At 39.4% G+C, this 12644-nt stretch overlaps 1 protein-coding gene across 2 annotated transcripts; it reads right to left on the bottom strand.

The window, feature by feature from the left end:
• Positions 1 to 470: 470 nt before the first annotated feature.
• trib3 (tribbles pseudokinase 3) lies at positions 471 to 6724 on the bottom strand. 2 transcript variants are annotated; one of them, XM_040005242.1, is made up of 5 exons: positions 6176 to 6724; positions 3341 to 3619; positions 2852 to 3144; positions 1907 to 2401; positions 471 to 1805 (listed from the first exon to the last, which is right to left on the bottom strand). In XM_040005242.1, the coding sequence occupies exons 2-4, from the start codon at positions 3617 to 3619 to the stop codon at positions 1912 to 1914; spliced, it is 1062 nt and encodes a 353-aa protein (XP_039861176.1). In that variant the 5' UTR covers positions 6176 to 6724; the 3' UTR covers positions 471 to 1805; positions 1907 to 1911. The 2 variants fall into 2 exon arrangements, with proteins under 2 accessions (XP_039861176.1, XP_039861175.1); XM_040005241.1 differs by having other exon boundaries at positions 471 to 2401.
• Between the last annotated feature and the right edge of the window lie 5920 nt (positions 6725 to 12644).

Raw genomic sequence — 12644 nt, 5'->3', positions numbered from 1 at the left:
TAATTTATAATACTATGAAACAGTTCCAGTTATACTCAGACTACTCTTACTGCAACTCTCCAGTTCTTTATTACTGGATGATTGGCAGATGATACTCTGCACCACTTTTGGAAATTTCATCAGTTTTTCCCAAGACCCTCTCTGAATATGGAGCTACCCTAAACTTTGCACTTGCACAGACAGGTCAACAGTCTCTCTTTCTAGCACCTCTAAGGGTCATTCACTTGTTTGCACAGTTATATACAAACATGTATTATTTTTATTATTATGTTTAAAAATTAAGGGTGTAAAATTGAATGCCAATGATACCAAAATGCTGGTACAGGTACACTTCAGACTTGAAAAAATGTTGTCTTAAGATAATACGGGGATTGTGTGTGTACATGTAAAAGAGACCATATGCATGCAGGCTCAGAACACGTCAAGTTTATTTAATTAAAATTCAACAAAAAAAACCTTTGACACCAAAACATTTTTCAAAACCTTTATTTTTTTTCTCATCATCTGTAAGTTGGACCAGAATCATACAGCATACCAGGAAGCAGCTTATTGTCTGAATTGAGGTTTGTTTCTAATTATTATCATCCTCAATGGACACACAAGACCAGTAAGTGAGGATTAATCGTATTCCATTATCTCAAGATCATCACTTCATTCTTTTCTTAATGAGTCAACAAATGTTGCTTCTCCTTTATCCTGTTATTCCCAAATTAAATTGCTCAGTGACATTGTGAGAGAATAAGATGTGTCCCAGAATAAACACAGTTGTTATTCATTCACAAATAAATGTCAAACATGAGAAAACAGTTTATAAGTTTGTATCAAAATATAAATAATTTGTGGAGATTATTATGAGATACAGGGTTTTTTTTTTTTTATAAGTCCACGAAAAACAGATTATATTAAATTACCCAATGAAGTTTTGATCTTAAGGTCTGCTAAGATCTGAAAAATATTTTTTATATTAAAAAAAATTATAATCTGGTTCCTAATGTTTTTCAGAAAGATGTGTTTGATCTTTCTCACAATCACAGAAGGAAATCAGCATTGTAAACACTGAAACAAAAAAGCTATGTCCCATTTTAAGCTCCACCTCCTTTTGAGTCCACAGTTTTAAATATAAAGGTGCGTTCAGGGCAATTCTCAACACACTCAAGTACATTTCTTTTGCCCTTAAACGGGACCTATTATGCCTTATTGTTATATATAAAAATATAATGCTAAACCTTTAACAAGGTCAACATATGTATACATAACCTTCCTTTAAACACTATTTTAGCAATTTATTGCAGTACTTGGCTCTATGTGATGTCAGTGAGGCCAAGTATGCCTAATATACAGCTTTGATAGCACTGAGCACAGAAGCCACACCCATCTGCTGTTCAAACCTTCAGTTTATGAGGGGCAGTCTAGTAGATGACAGTTGCTTAATCATATTGCTCAAGTACATGTTAGTTGGGCAGATTGGGATGTAGGATATTCTCCACTGCACTTGTTGAGGATGTGCACCTGAACACACCATTAGTTCTCATTTGTGTCCGTTACTGCTGGAACAAGTGACTGCTGGGAGTCCACTGTAAGGAAAATTTGAGAAAGAAAACCACCTTTGGAGGCCCTGCCACCTAAAAGAGGCCGGGCTTGAACTGAGACACAGGTAGAGAAAGAAGGCACATAAGGGTCAAGTAATCCAGGATTAGACTGTCTCTGTAGTGCGGCTGTGCTTTTAATGTGTCTATATCTGTGAAGACCTCTTTGGAGTTTTGAGTGTGAGGTGTGAGGACGGAGCCACACATCCCGAAGACGCTGTTTTTATAGTCCAGATTAGGTTTTACACCTGAAGTGTGAATCAGGTTTAGGCTGCAGGGATTCATTATAGCAGTTCAGGTCCTCACAGGGAAATAGAGATGTCTTTTAATTTGTCTCAGTCCATATTGGCACCACTTGGTCATTGTCCTCTTGTTTATTCTGTAGTGTTGTGTGGGAGCTGTGATGTATCTTGTGCATGTTGCTGTGTGGCATGCGAGGTTTGGTAAGCCACGGGTGCATCGGCAGCTCAGATGCCGTCAGTCTCTCAGTGGGAGATTTCCTTAGCATGCAGCCAATCAGACACTTGGCCTCTGGCGACATCCAATCGGGCAGGCTAAATGCTCCACGGCGTATCTTAGCAAACAGCGCAGCAGGCTGCGTGTCCTGAAAAGGGTATCGGCCAATCAGCATTGTGTACAGAGACACGCCCAGGCTCCAGATGTCTGCGGCACGGCCTGAGTATGACCCATTCCCATTGGTCAGGAGCTCAGGGCCAACGTAGGCAGGACAGCCATGTCTGTCTGTTAGAGAGTCATCGTCGTTGTTACCATGCAGGAGCACGCAGTCATCGAGTCCGAGTAGTGCCAGACGAGTCCTGGGAAAAGAAAAAGAAAACACTAGTCAGACAGAAGTTTATCAGCAGCAGTATTTGTAGTATTTGTACAGTCTTGGCTAAGTAGCCAAGACTGTAAGATACAGTAAAGGTACTAATAGAGGTACTTTTTTTTTCCCCCCATATGCCTCCTTCATGCTAGTAAGATCAATCTAGCGATATTTATACTTGTCCATTTGTTGGGAGTAGTATGCATTCTTTTAGACTCCCTCAAAATGGACCTTTGTGACTACAAATGTAAGCGTGAATGGACTGCATCCATTTATGATATGCCTCGTGAATGTATTTTGTAACCACAAGAGTCTCCCCCTGCAGGCCATTAAAGTTCATATTTCACAGCACTTCCACCTGGGCCCTACATCTGTCTTTTACAGTCTCAGGTATTACTGCTGTAATAGTGCTATTACCAAAGCACCAGTCTCGGAGTCTCACCTGTATTTGTCGATGAAGACGAATCTGCGGAGCTTCAGGTCTCTCAGAACGACTCCGTGGTCATGACAGTGCATGACAGCATTCAGCATCTGGGCGAACAAAAGCCCCGCCTCCTCCTCGTTCAGGCGTTTCCTGTTGCGCACATACGCATGCATGTCACCGTGGTGACCAGGCAGGAAGACATACACCTTGTTTTGGCCAATTACAACGTCCTGCAGAGCACAGATGTTTTCATGTTTACCAATCCGGTCATAGGCCGCCAACCGCTCCTGGTATCCACGCAGTGGGAGCACCTGTGGGGGAAAAAAAGGAGTGACTGTCATGGGTAACGTAGTATGATGTACAATACAGTCACTACTTTCACAAGTGTTTTACAGTAATTTCTTCCTAATATTATCATTAACACTACTTCTGTAGTATCGACAGTACAGTTTTTAACATGTATTCAATTCTTATTAAAAGTAACAGTGACATTTTTCTGAGTGTTACCTGACAGGTGTACTGCTGCTGTGTGTGCACATGCACAGCCCTGTAGGTCTCTTCCCTCTCACACCGTTCAAAGAGGAAATATGACCCAACTCTTGATGAAGACTGGCTCGAGTTGGATGTGGGGGCGGGGCTTGTGGGTCTCAGGCAGGGTGATATCCCAGTAGAGGTAGGGGGTGGAGCCAGACGGGCTCGTTTACATTTCAGTGAATCGCCTTGAGGCTCGTCCAGAAGCCTCTTAAGACACAGCTGAGATCTGGTTGTAGACACGCTGGCGCTCATCTGTGATTGGGGACATCATCAGGTTAATGTACACTTCCATGTAATATGCTGCAGCAAGTACAGTCCCAAACTATCCCAATTAAACACAGCCAATATTTCAATGAATAAAGCCACCATATCTAGAAGTAATACCTGTGAGCCAAAAGGCCAGGATTCAGGGTGCTCCAAACCCTCGCTTTCTGACACTTTTTCCCCAATCTGACCTCTGGATGGCCTCATCTCCACTAATTCAATCACTGAACTTGTCCTCTTTACTTTGCTTTTCTTGTTGGTTACTTCTGGAGCATTTTAAACGTGATTTTCAGATTCTGGTAATTTATTAGTATCTTACTTAGCACTAATAACAGGCGTGTGTATCTGTGCATTGCACCTTTATAAATGCATTTTGTCATTATATGGTCAGTATGATTGTTAAAAGGGTGAAGAGTCTCAATTTATGCAGCATTAATAAAAAGCTCTTAAAATTGCAGAAATCCTTAATCCTAAACAGTTACTATGAAGAGGAGCGCACTATTGTTAATGATTAAGTAATGTTTCATTCAGTGTTTGGTAATTTGCTGGCTGTTTAATTTTAGAGGCCGTGACCGCACTGCAGCGCCCTCTGCAGGTGACACTCTGACTTGGCCCCTTCTGTCCGCTGAACACTTGTCAGTAACACTTTCACATACAGTAAGAGAAGTTATATTTGTATCATATCTCTCCGTGTTCTGCGTCTCCGCTGCTCACATGTTACACAGTCGGTGTGTCTATAGGCTTCATGATGCAACTTCCTGTAAGCTGATGGGTGCTTCAGCTTTCAGATAGTTGCATCAGAGCACAACAGTTTATAGTTTAAACAGGCTTTAAATACAGTCAACAATTACACACACACACATGCAAGAGAGAGGGTGTGTGTGTGAGTGAGTGAGACTTATGTAAAGTTTTTTTAGAGCCTGTGGTCGCTGTGGTAACGCTATGTTGCCTGCTGTGGGGCAATGCTGCTTTCACTCTGCTGAAACACCCTGAGTCACAGCAGCAACGTCATCCACCCCCAAATACACAAACACTGAATCTAAGATGAATGATTTCTCCATGACGTTCTGTTCAGCTCATAATCAGAAATCCGGTTCTTAAAAATAATCTAAAAGAAAACGTTTGTGGGGTGTGTAACAGTGTGTGCTGAAATGTAGTGGCACTCAGCATTTTGTTAATGATGCCCGTTTCTTTTGTTTATTCTTCATATTCAAAAACAAGTGAACATTTGCTGGAATAGTTTAGATAGCTCAGCAAAATTACAGCAGTTATTAAATAGACTAACAGAATAAACTTTTGACTTTTCAAACTGAGAGGGGCTAGAGCTCATGGGAAACGGGAGTTTACACAACTGTTAACATTTATTTATTTATTTTTAATCTTAATTACAATCCAACTTTATCATCTAAAAAGGTAAAGCAGATCTGTGACAAGGCTGAGTTTAAGTAAATGCAGTTATCAAAAATCCCACTGGTATTTGTTACAAGGTTTCTTAATTCTGTAGTTTAATCTCGGCTTTTTGTGTGTATTCCTGTTTCTGAGTTTGCTTAAGTCTTTAACGTAGCCTCACTTGTGATTTTTACTCTTATCTCCATATGAATGATAAGTCAGAACCGCTGTTTTGACCGTCCACAAATGTACTTTAAAGGTAAAAGGAGATGAAGCAGTTTTCACCACTGAACCTTTTGAACCGCACGGGAACAGTGTGGCACTGTAGTGTTTTGTTTTGTTTTTTTTAACTTGGTCAGAAACTCAGATATGCAGCAGATATACTCAACAGTCACTCCAATAAAATCCCAATTTCTTTTGGCATTTTTGCTTAAATAACTTAATTAAATGAAAATCTGATTTGTAGAATTTACTTTTACTTTTTACAGAGCTTTTCAGCAATTCTCTTCTTCCTATTTTCATAATTTATTTGATGCCGTATTTTGCTGTTGAGTCTACTGTGTCATTCTGGGAGGTTTTTAATGCATCTGTCTGTTTATGATTAGTGTTCACACTGCACACTCAGACTGCTACAATCCAGTCAGTTTGTAACATGCATTTAAACGTAAATCATTCAAGGTCCTAAATTTTCATAAAACTTACAGCTTCAGTTTTCATCAGCTCAGATCTGCAGGCCTGAAAATAAGGGTGAAGCTGTCTAAAAGTTCAGTTTCAGGTTTTACTACCGGAAACGAGAGCGCAAAACCCAAATGATGATGAGCACGCCATACCTGGAAACAAAGCGAAACTCCAGCTCGATTTTCTCAAGCAACTACTTTAAAGCTTAGGAATGATCTTTGCTGTTCTTAATGTTCATATTTCATAGGACAGCGCTTTTTCTCTGCCTCATACACCTGCATTATCGTTTTATAAACTGACAATGCACGAAGCTTCGTGAAATACACGTGAATATGACGTAATACTTCAAGTGCACTTCACAGATAATACTTTTGCATTTTATAAGTAACAGTTTGAATGTTATTTACATGTGTCTGTACAGGCGCATTCGTTTGTGGTTTGGTTAGTTTTGTTAAGTAGCCAGGTTGTTTTTTTTACCTTGAGGCAGACTGGTCCGGACTGCAGGTCAACAGGAAGCCAGTAGATTTAGTAGAAATCCAGTAGAGTCGGTGTTGAGGTGCTGGCTTCTGTCTGTCTTTGCAGCAGGAATCGGTGTAGACATAAAAACAACTGGGACCAGGAGCCGCGACACTGGGAGAACTGGTGGTGACGTCTTTGTTTGCTTCTTATTGTCTAGGTTGCGCAACCTGTCGTCAGTCAGCTGGCGGTTTCTGAGCGACTTCTTTGGTTTCAATGAAAAAGCAGCAGAAAGAAAGCAAATCGGCAAAACTTATGTGTGAAAAAGAAATAGAGAAGAGAAACTTTCTGAGTCCTTCTCTGTGTGAATATCCGGAGATAAAGTGAACAAAGCGAGTCCTCGGGTCCTCCTGTCTGTCCGTTTATCCGTCTATCGGCGGGTCTCATTAAAACGACCCCGGTCCGGATAAGATCCCCTCCGGTCTCCACGGATCCTGGTGCAGTTCAGAACTTTCAGCCGGACTGCTGAGCGGACTCAGAGTGACTTCGGCTCTGTTTGGTTTCGATATTTCTTCCCCCGGTGTCGTCATCTAGCGGGGGCGGGGTTTCGATGTTGCAATCCTGTATCGAGCAGTCGTCAGAAAATAGAGGGTTGGCATGGCAGAGCGGTGACTGATTAAAGGAAAGACCTCGACAAAGTTTCACCCATTAGAGCAGCTAAATGAGATCCCAACAAACTAGAGGTGGGGAAATGTTTTTGAGTAGTACAATATGGAAGGCGCAGTGTGAAATTTGGGTATACGTAACTTTAATAAACCGGTTTGAAATGGATCATATGAAGAACAAATGGTTTATTTTATTTATAATAAATGTGCACTCGTGCATTCAGTTCTTCTGTTGCATGAAATGTTTAATCTGCTTCATATCAGCAGCTGGTAAGCATTTTGGGGTTCAGTGATGCCTCTTTATGAACCACACATTCCTGTGAGGCTCACATGACTTCACTAAAGTAAGTCAACATGTGAGGCACCGTCTCCATATGAGATTATATGGAGCAGGACAAACGCAGTGAGATAATCTAAACCATAGGTGTCAAACTTTGGCCCGCGGAGCCATACCAAATTACTATTAGAGTTGGCCTACTGGTATTATACAGCTAATATATATATTGTTTAGTATTAAGTTTTGCTTGTTCCATATTCAGTTTTTCAGCAAAACGTGTTTGAGTCCATAAGAAAAGATTCATTCTTATATCTGGAGGAATAAATATATTTCAATAAATATTAACGTTAGCCCGCGACTTTGTTCCAGTTTTGAATTTTGGCCCACTGTGTATTTGAGTTTGACACCCCTGATTTAAACTGCTAAAATTATAAAAATCTGAAAGTAAAGAGGAGTTTTCAGCTTAAAGAGTCCAAAAAATCCCCCAAATGCTTCTAACAAATCTTCATTTTCAACCAATTGTTGTATTTGTTTGACTTTTTGGGGTAAGGTGGTTAACACCTCTGTCACACCACTCATTGTGAGGATGTATGTTCTCCCTGTGTGGGTTTCTTCAGAATGATTCAGCTTTCTCCCACTGCCTGAACGATTGTCTCTCTGTGTGTTTGCCCTGTGATGAACTGCTACTCTGCTTCACACCCTAAAGCAGCTGGGATAGGCTCCAGCACTCCCTGGAAACCCTTAAGTTGGATAACTGTTGCTTGTAAATGGCCAACTGATCAATAATTAAAACTTTATTAGTTTACATAAAACAATGTTTAAAAATCTTCATACACATCAAATAATTACTTTATGAGTAAGATATTAGTGTGTAGTATTTTACAGCAGATAAAGCGTACTATAGTGAGGGTTATTGGTGATCAGTGAACCTGTTCTTATCCCAAGGGCATCAGATACTGCCATTTACTGAACCCTGCTGTCATTTCAGAGACACCCACGGGGTTTCCTTTAGCATTTTTCCTGTGACTCATTTGTGGTGGCAATAGTGATACAGGTTTCACTACTAACTCATCAGGTTTTAACCCACGCCATAGTCTTTCCCTAAACCTATTCAGACAGGGAGAGTAACTCGAGGTCACCAAAAAAGTGAAACCAAAACTAAAGAGTGAATAAAAGAGGACTCCAAGATCACAAGCTTGTTTTGCAACGCTATCATTGCACTTCCCTAAATATCCGTTCTTTAAATCAAGTACTATAAATATCAGTTTCCATTCAAGCAATGCTTATAAATGAGCTACACAGTGTTAACCATTTACAGAGGTAAATATAATTTACAACTTTACAGTGACCCCTGCAAACAGATGTAAACCAATCACTAAACATTGTTATCGGTTAATTGTTTGTTAACATTAAATTATTAATAACCAGAATTTAATTAAGTAGCAGTTTTCCATTAATACACTCACTGGAAAATTATAGGTACATCTTGCCAGTACAGCTTTGAACCCCCTTGTGCTCTCAGAACTGTCTTAATTCTTCATGGCAAAGATTCAACAAGGTGCTGGAACCGTTCCTTCGACATTTTGGTATGTCCGTATTCATAGCATCACACAGTTGCAAACATTAGTCAGGTGTATTTCCATGTGTACAATGAACACATTATCATGTTTAAGAAATCAGTCTGACAAGTTGTGAGATTTGTGACATGACGCGTCATCCTGCTGGATGCAGCCATCAGAGGATGAATACCCTATAGGCATTAAAGGATGGACATGATCAGCAACAGTACTCAGGTAGGCCATGGTGTTAAATGATGCTCGGGTCATAATAAGGGGCTCCAAGAAAATGTCCTTTACACCACCACCAGCAGATCCGTGCTTTCGTATTATTGCCAAATATTTGAGCCTACTATCTGCATGTTGCAGCAGAAAGACTCATCAGGCCAGAAAACATTTTTTTTAATCTTTTACTTCCACTTCTGTGTGTGTTTTTTGTTGTGTTTTTTAATTTACTCTTATCTTCCTGTCAGTTCAAAGCAGTCTGGTCATTCACCCCTGAAGCCCTAGAAATGGCCGTGTAGGGGAATCCCAGACCAGCTCATCTGGCACCACCACCAAACATGCCTTGTTCAAAGTCACTAAAATCGCATTTCTTCCCAATTCTTTTGCTCAGTTTGAACTTCATCAGGTCCTCTGGATCATGTCTACGTGCCTTAATGCATTGAGCTGCTGCCTTGTGTCTGATTTGTGTTAACAGGTACTCGAACAGGTGTAGCTAAAAAGTCAAAGGGGAGTATATTACATGTTACCTTTATTGTTCCTAAACTATTTTGTTGTACTGTGGGTTGTTTATTATTTGTGACACCCACCTGACCAACTTCTGTATTGCTATATTGGTCTCTGCTAATCAAAACAAAGTTATTCTGATTATAACTTTTAATCCTGAGACATTTCAGTCCTAATGAAAGTGACTTCTTCCAGCAGGAAGGATCACAAGATGTCCTTGAATGGCTTTAATGAAAAAGAAAATAGCAACATAGTCAGTCATTTCAGAGCTTTCTTTTTTTATAACGCAAGTTACATCATTAGTGTCTACTTTCATAGTTTGAGTCACAGTTTCTAAATGCCTTTTACCAAAAGTTCCTTTTATGCCAAAGTAGAAAGTATCTGGGGGCGTGATATTTGCAGATCATTTTGTGTCAAACCTCTTTGGTCTTATCCTGAAGAGAACAAGACATTTTCCAACTAATGTGAAAGGGAGGCAGCTCTCTGAAAAAGCAGGTGTTAACAAACTATTTTGTAAATATTGTAACAGCACTGATGTGACGTCAGAAGCTGCAATAGTCAGATTTCACAAAAGAGCCGCTTGTGTCATAAACACTGAAGATAACTTGTGAAATGTATGATTCAACAAAAAATGTATCACGTTGCTGAATAAGTTGCACAAAGCTAGTTACGAAAGGAAAGAATGCAATTTCATACAGAAACTCCTGATAAAAAGTAAAAATGATTTAAACTTTTATTAAACGGGGGAGTGAAGCTGCTTTATATTATGACTGTTTACCAATAAAAGAGCAGCTACTTCATATTTCATTATTTTGTGTTTCCTTAAATAAATGCTCATTGTCTATGAATTAACAGGAAGTGGCTACTCTTATCATGTAAGACTATAAAAAAAATTCACTGCTTGTGAAATCTGTGGCTTAATGTCTTTTTTTCACATTTAATCCAAACAGAGTATTATCGTTAGGTGCAAAATATGACTCATCACAAAAACAGTGAAAGGTTTTGTAGGAATTCTTTAAGTTTGTGTCTGTTCTTAAGTCACCTGCGAGAAGCAGTTACTAAAACTGAGACAAAAAGAGGACAAAAAACATGAATAAAATGAAAAAATTTTAGGAAAGCAGAAATGCAACATGTGTGTCAGACTGAGTGAACACAGTCTTTTCACTAGTGATGTACAGTTGTGGTCAGAAGTTTACACACAATCATCATAGGCTTGAATATCATAGTAATTTGGGGCTTTTAATGGTTGAAATGTTCTTTTTCCAGAGTAGAATCACTGTAGAACCTTAAAGATAAGAATTCCATGTATAAGTTAGTTTATTTTGTATTTTCTCTAGTCTACACATGGTTAAAAACATGTTGGTTCAAATATGACATGAGTGATGAGAACTGGTAGTTTCTCTTTGCCAGCATAAAAAGTTCTTGTTTGATAGCACTCGTGAAATCGGCCAATACTCAGAGCAATGGGAAAATTCAAAGAACTCAGTGAAGATCCGCCAAGGAGAAATTCCCAACTTGTTGTTTACAAAGGAAGAGCGGTCAAATATTAGCCAATTTAAATCCTGTCCGGAACCAACAGAACAGCTAAAAAACATTTCCATGAGATTTATGCCCATAAGTGTATGTAAACTTCTGATGAAGACCACAGAAAGGAAGGTTATTAATGATTTCCAGGGTTTTGACAGGCCTCCTTTGTCTATAAAAATGCACCTGTTTATCCCAAGTTAATGGCAGCTGCGCTGAACACACAGTTTCACAGAAAAAGGGAACCTGAAGACTCCCCACCCCCTCCCGGTTCCGCAAAGCTAAAAGAATGAGAAGAATCCAGCTGTTTTGATAACCTATTCACGTAAGTTTTGTCTTTTGAAATATTTTGAAAATTTACGCTAAGTCTTAACAGTAAAAAAAGAATCAGTAAATTTGTCAGGATGGAAAACTCATCATTTGCTGCTTGAAGAAAGTCATTAAACTTTCTATATTGCTGCTAAATTATAGACAATCCAACATTCATGTACAATGTTTAGATTGTTAAAAACACAATCCCATTGTTTACATATGAAAACAATTCATTCTGATTCTAATTAACACCATCAACTAGCTGGGAGGTTTTCCTCTGGCACTCACAGACCAATCGCAATATTGTGTGTAATCTGGAGTCATTCAAACAGACTGCTGACCTGCACAGCTTCAGACACCTGTTGACCCCTCACCTTAATCTCCTTTCAGCCTGGAGCAATCAGACACTCAGCAGTTGCACTTGTTTGTGTCGGTTTGTCTGAGTCTGATTGTTTTTTCAGGCATTAAAACCTCTGAAACACACCTCTCACCAGCACTGCACTGCACATGTGTGTATTATTGCAGCTCTCTGACATTTTCGGGTATATTTAGATCCATAAACAACCTGTCTGAGATGACAAATTATCATTCAGTGTTCTAACAATCCAACACAGTTTAAACACGTGAATTCAGCTTTGTTTACGTATCATTTGGCTTTAATTAAATTTTTGTTTTGTTTCCAGTGACGTTCTCCTGTTTGATTTCAGCTGACATGCCTCAGCCCCTCCCCGCCTCGCCCAGATCTGTACACAGGTTAATGCAGTATATGCAGTAAATGACATTTTTCTTTATTAGTAACAGAATCCATTGAATTACAAAAATGTAATGTGAATCCCTTCACTTTTACACATTAAACAATGATTGCACCCTATACATGAATGTACTCAAGCTCATATTTTCTTTGTATTCTTTTTTTCTTCAGTTACTGCAGATTTGTCAGCCCCAGCCATGACCTAAATCTCCGATTCACAACACACACGGAGGCAGTGGTGTTTCATCATGTTTACGCCAAATTTTGACTCTGCCATGCAAATGCTGCAGCAGAAATCCAGATTTCTCACACTGCACAACATTTTTCCAACCTTCAGTTGTCCAATTTTAGTGAGCCTATACAAATTATAGTTTCAGTTTCCCATTCTTAGCAGACAGGAGTTGCATCTGTGGCATTTGTCACACGCTGCTGAAGCTCATCTGCTTTAGAAGATCAGCAGTTTCTAAAACATTGGCATCATCAACCATGCTACGTTCAGTGTTCAGTTCTTCCTAATTCACATGCTTGGTTGTATTGACCATGTCCACATGCCTAAATAAGCAGCTGAACGGGTGCACCTAATAAAGGGACAAAAGTAAGCCTGGACAAACAAACTATCACTCCAGCAAACAAAATTAAAGTTAAATGGAAAAAGTCAAAAATAAGTTTGATTTAA

Source organism: Simochromis diagramma, unplaced genomic scaffold, assembly GCF_900408965.1.
Source record: "Simochromis diagramma unplaced genomic scaffold, fSimDia1.1 OVJJ01000320.1, whole genome shotgun sequence".
In the NCBI taxonomy this organism is placed as follows: Eukaryota; Metazoa; Chordata; class Actinopteri; order Cichliformes; family Cichlidae; genus Simochromis; species Simochromis diagramma.
This window is presented reverse-complemented; position numbering and strand designations above follow the sequence as displayed.

Coding starts and splice junctions, on each gene's coding strand:
- trib3 (XM_040005241.1), bottom strand. CDS start 3,619: ATGAGCGCCAGCGTGTCTACAACCAGATCTCAGCTGTGTCTTAAGAGG. Junction 3,145..3,340: donor AGCAGCAGTACACCTGTCAG/GTAACACTCAGA, acceptor TTTCCCCCACAG/GTGCTCCCACTGCGTGGATA. Junction 2,402..2,851: donor GTCTTCATCGACAAATACAG/GTGAGACTCCGA, acceptor TTCTTTTCCCAG/GACTCGTCTGGCACTACTCG.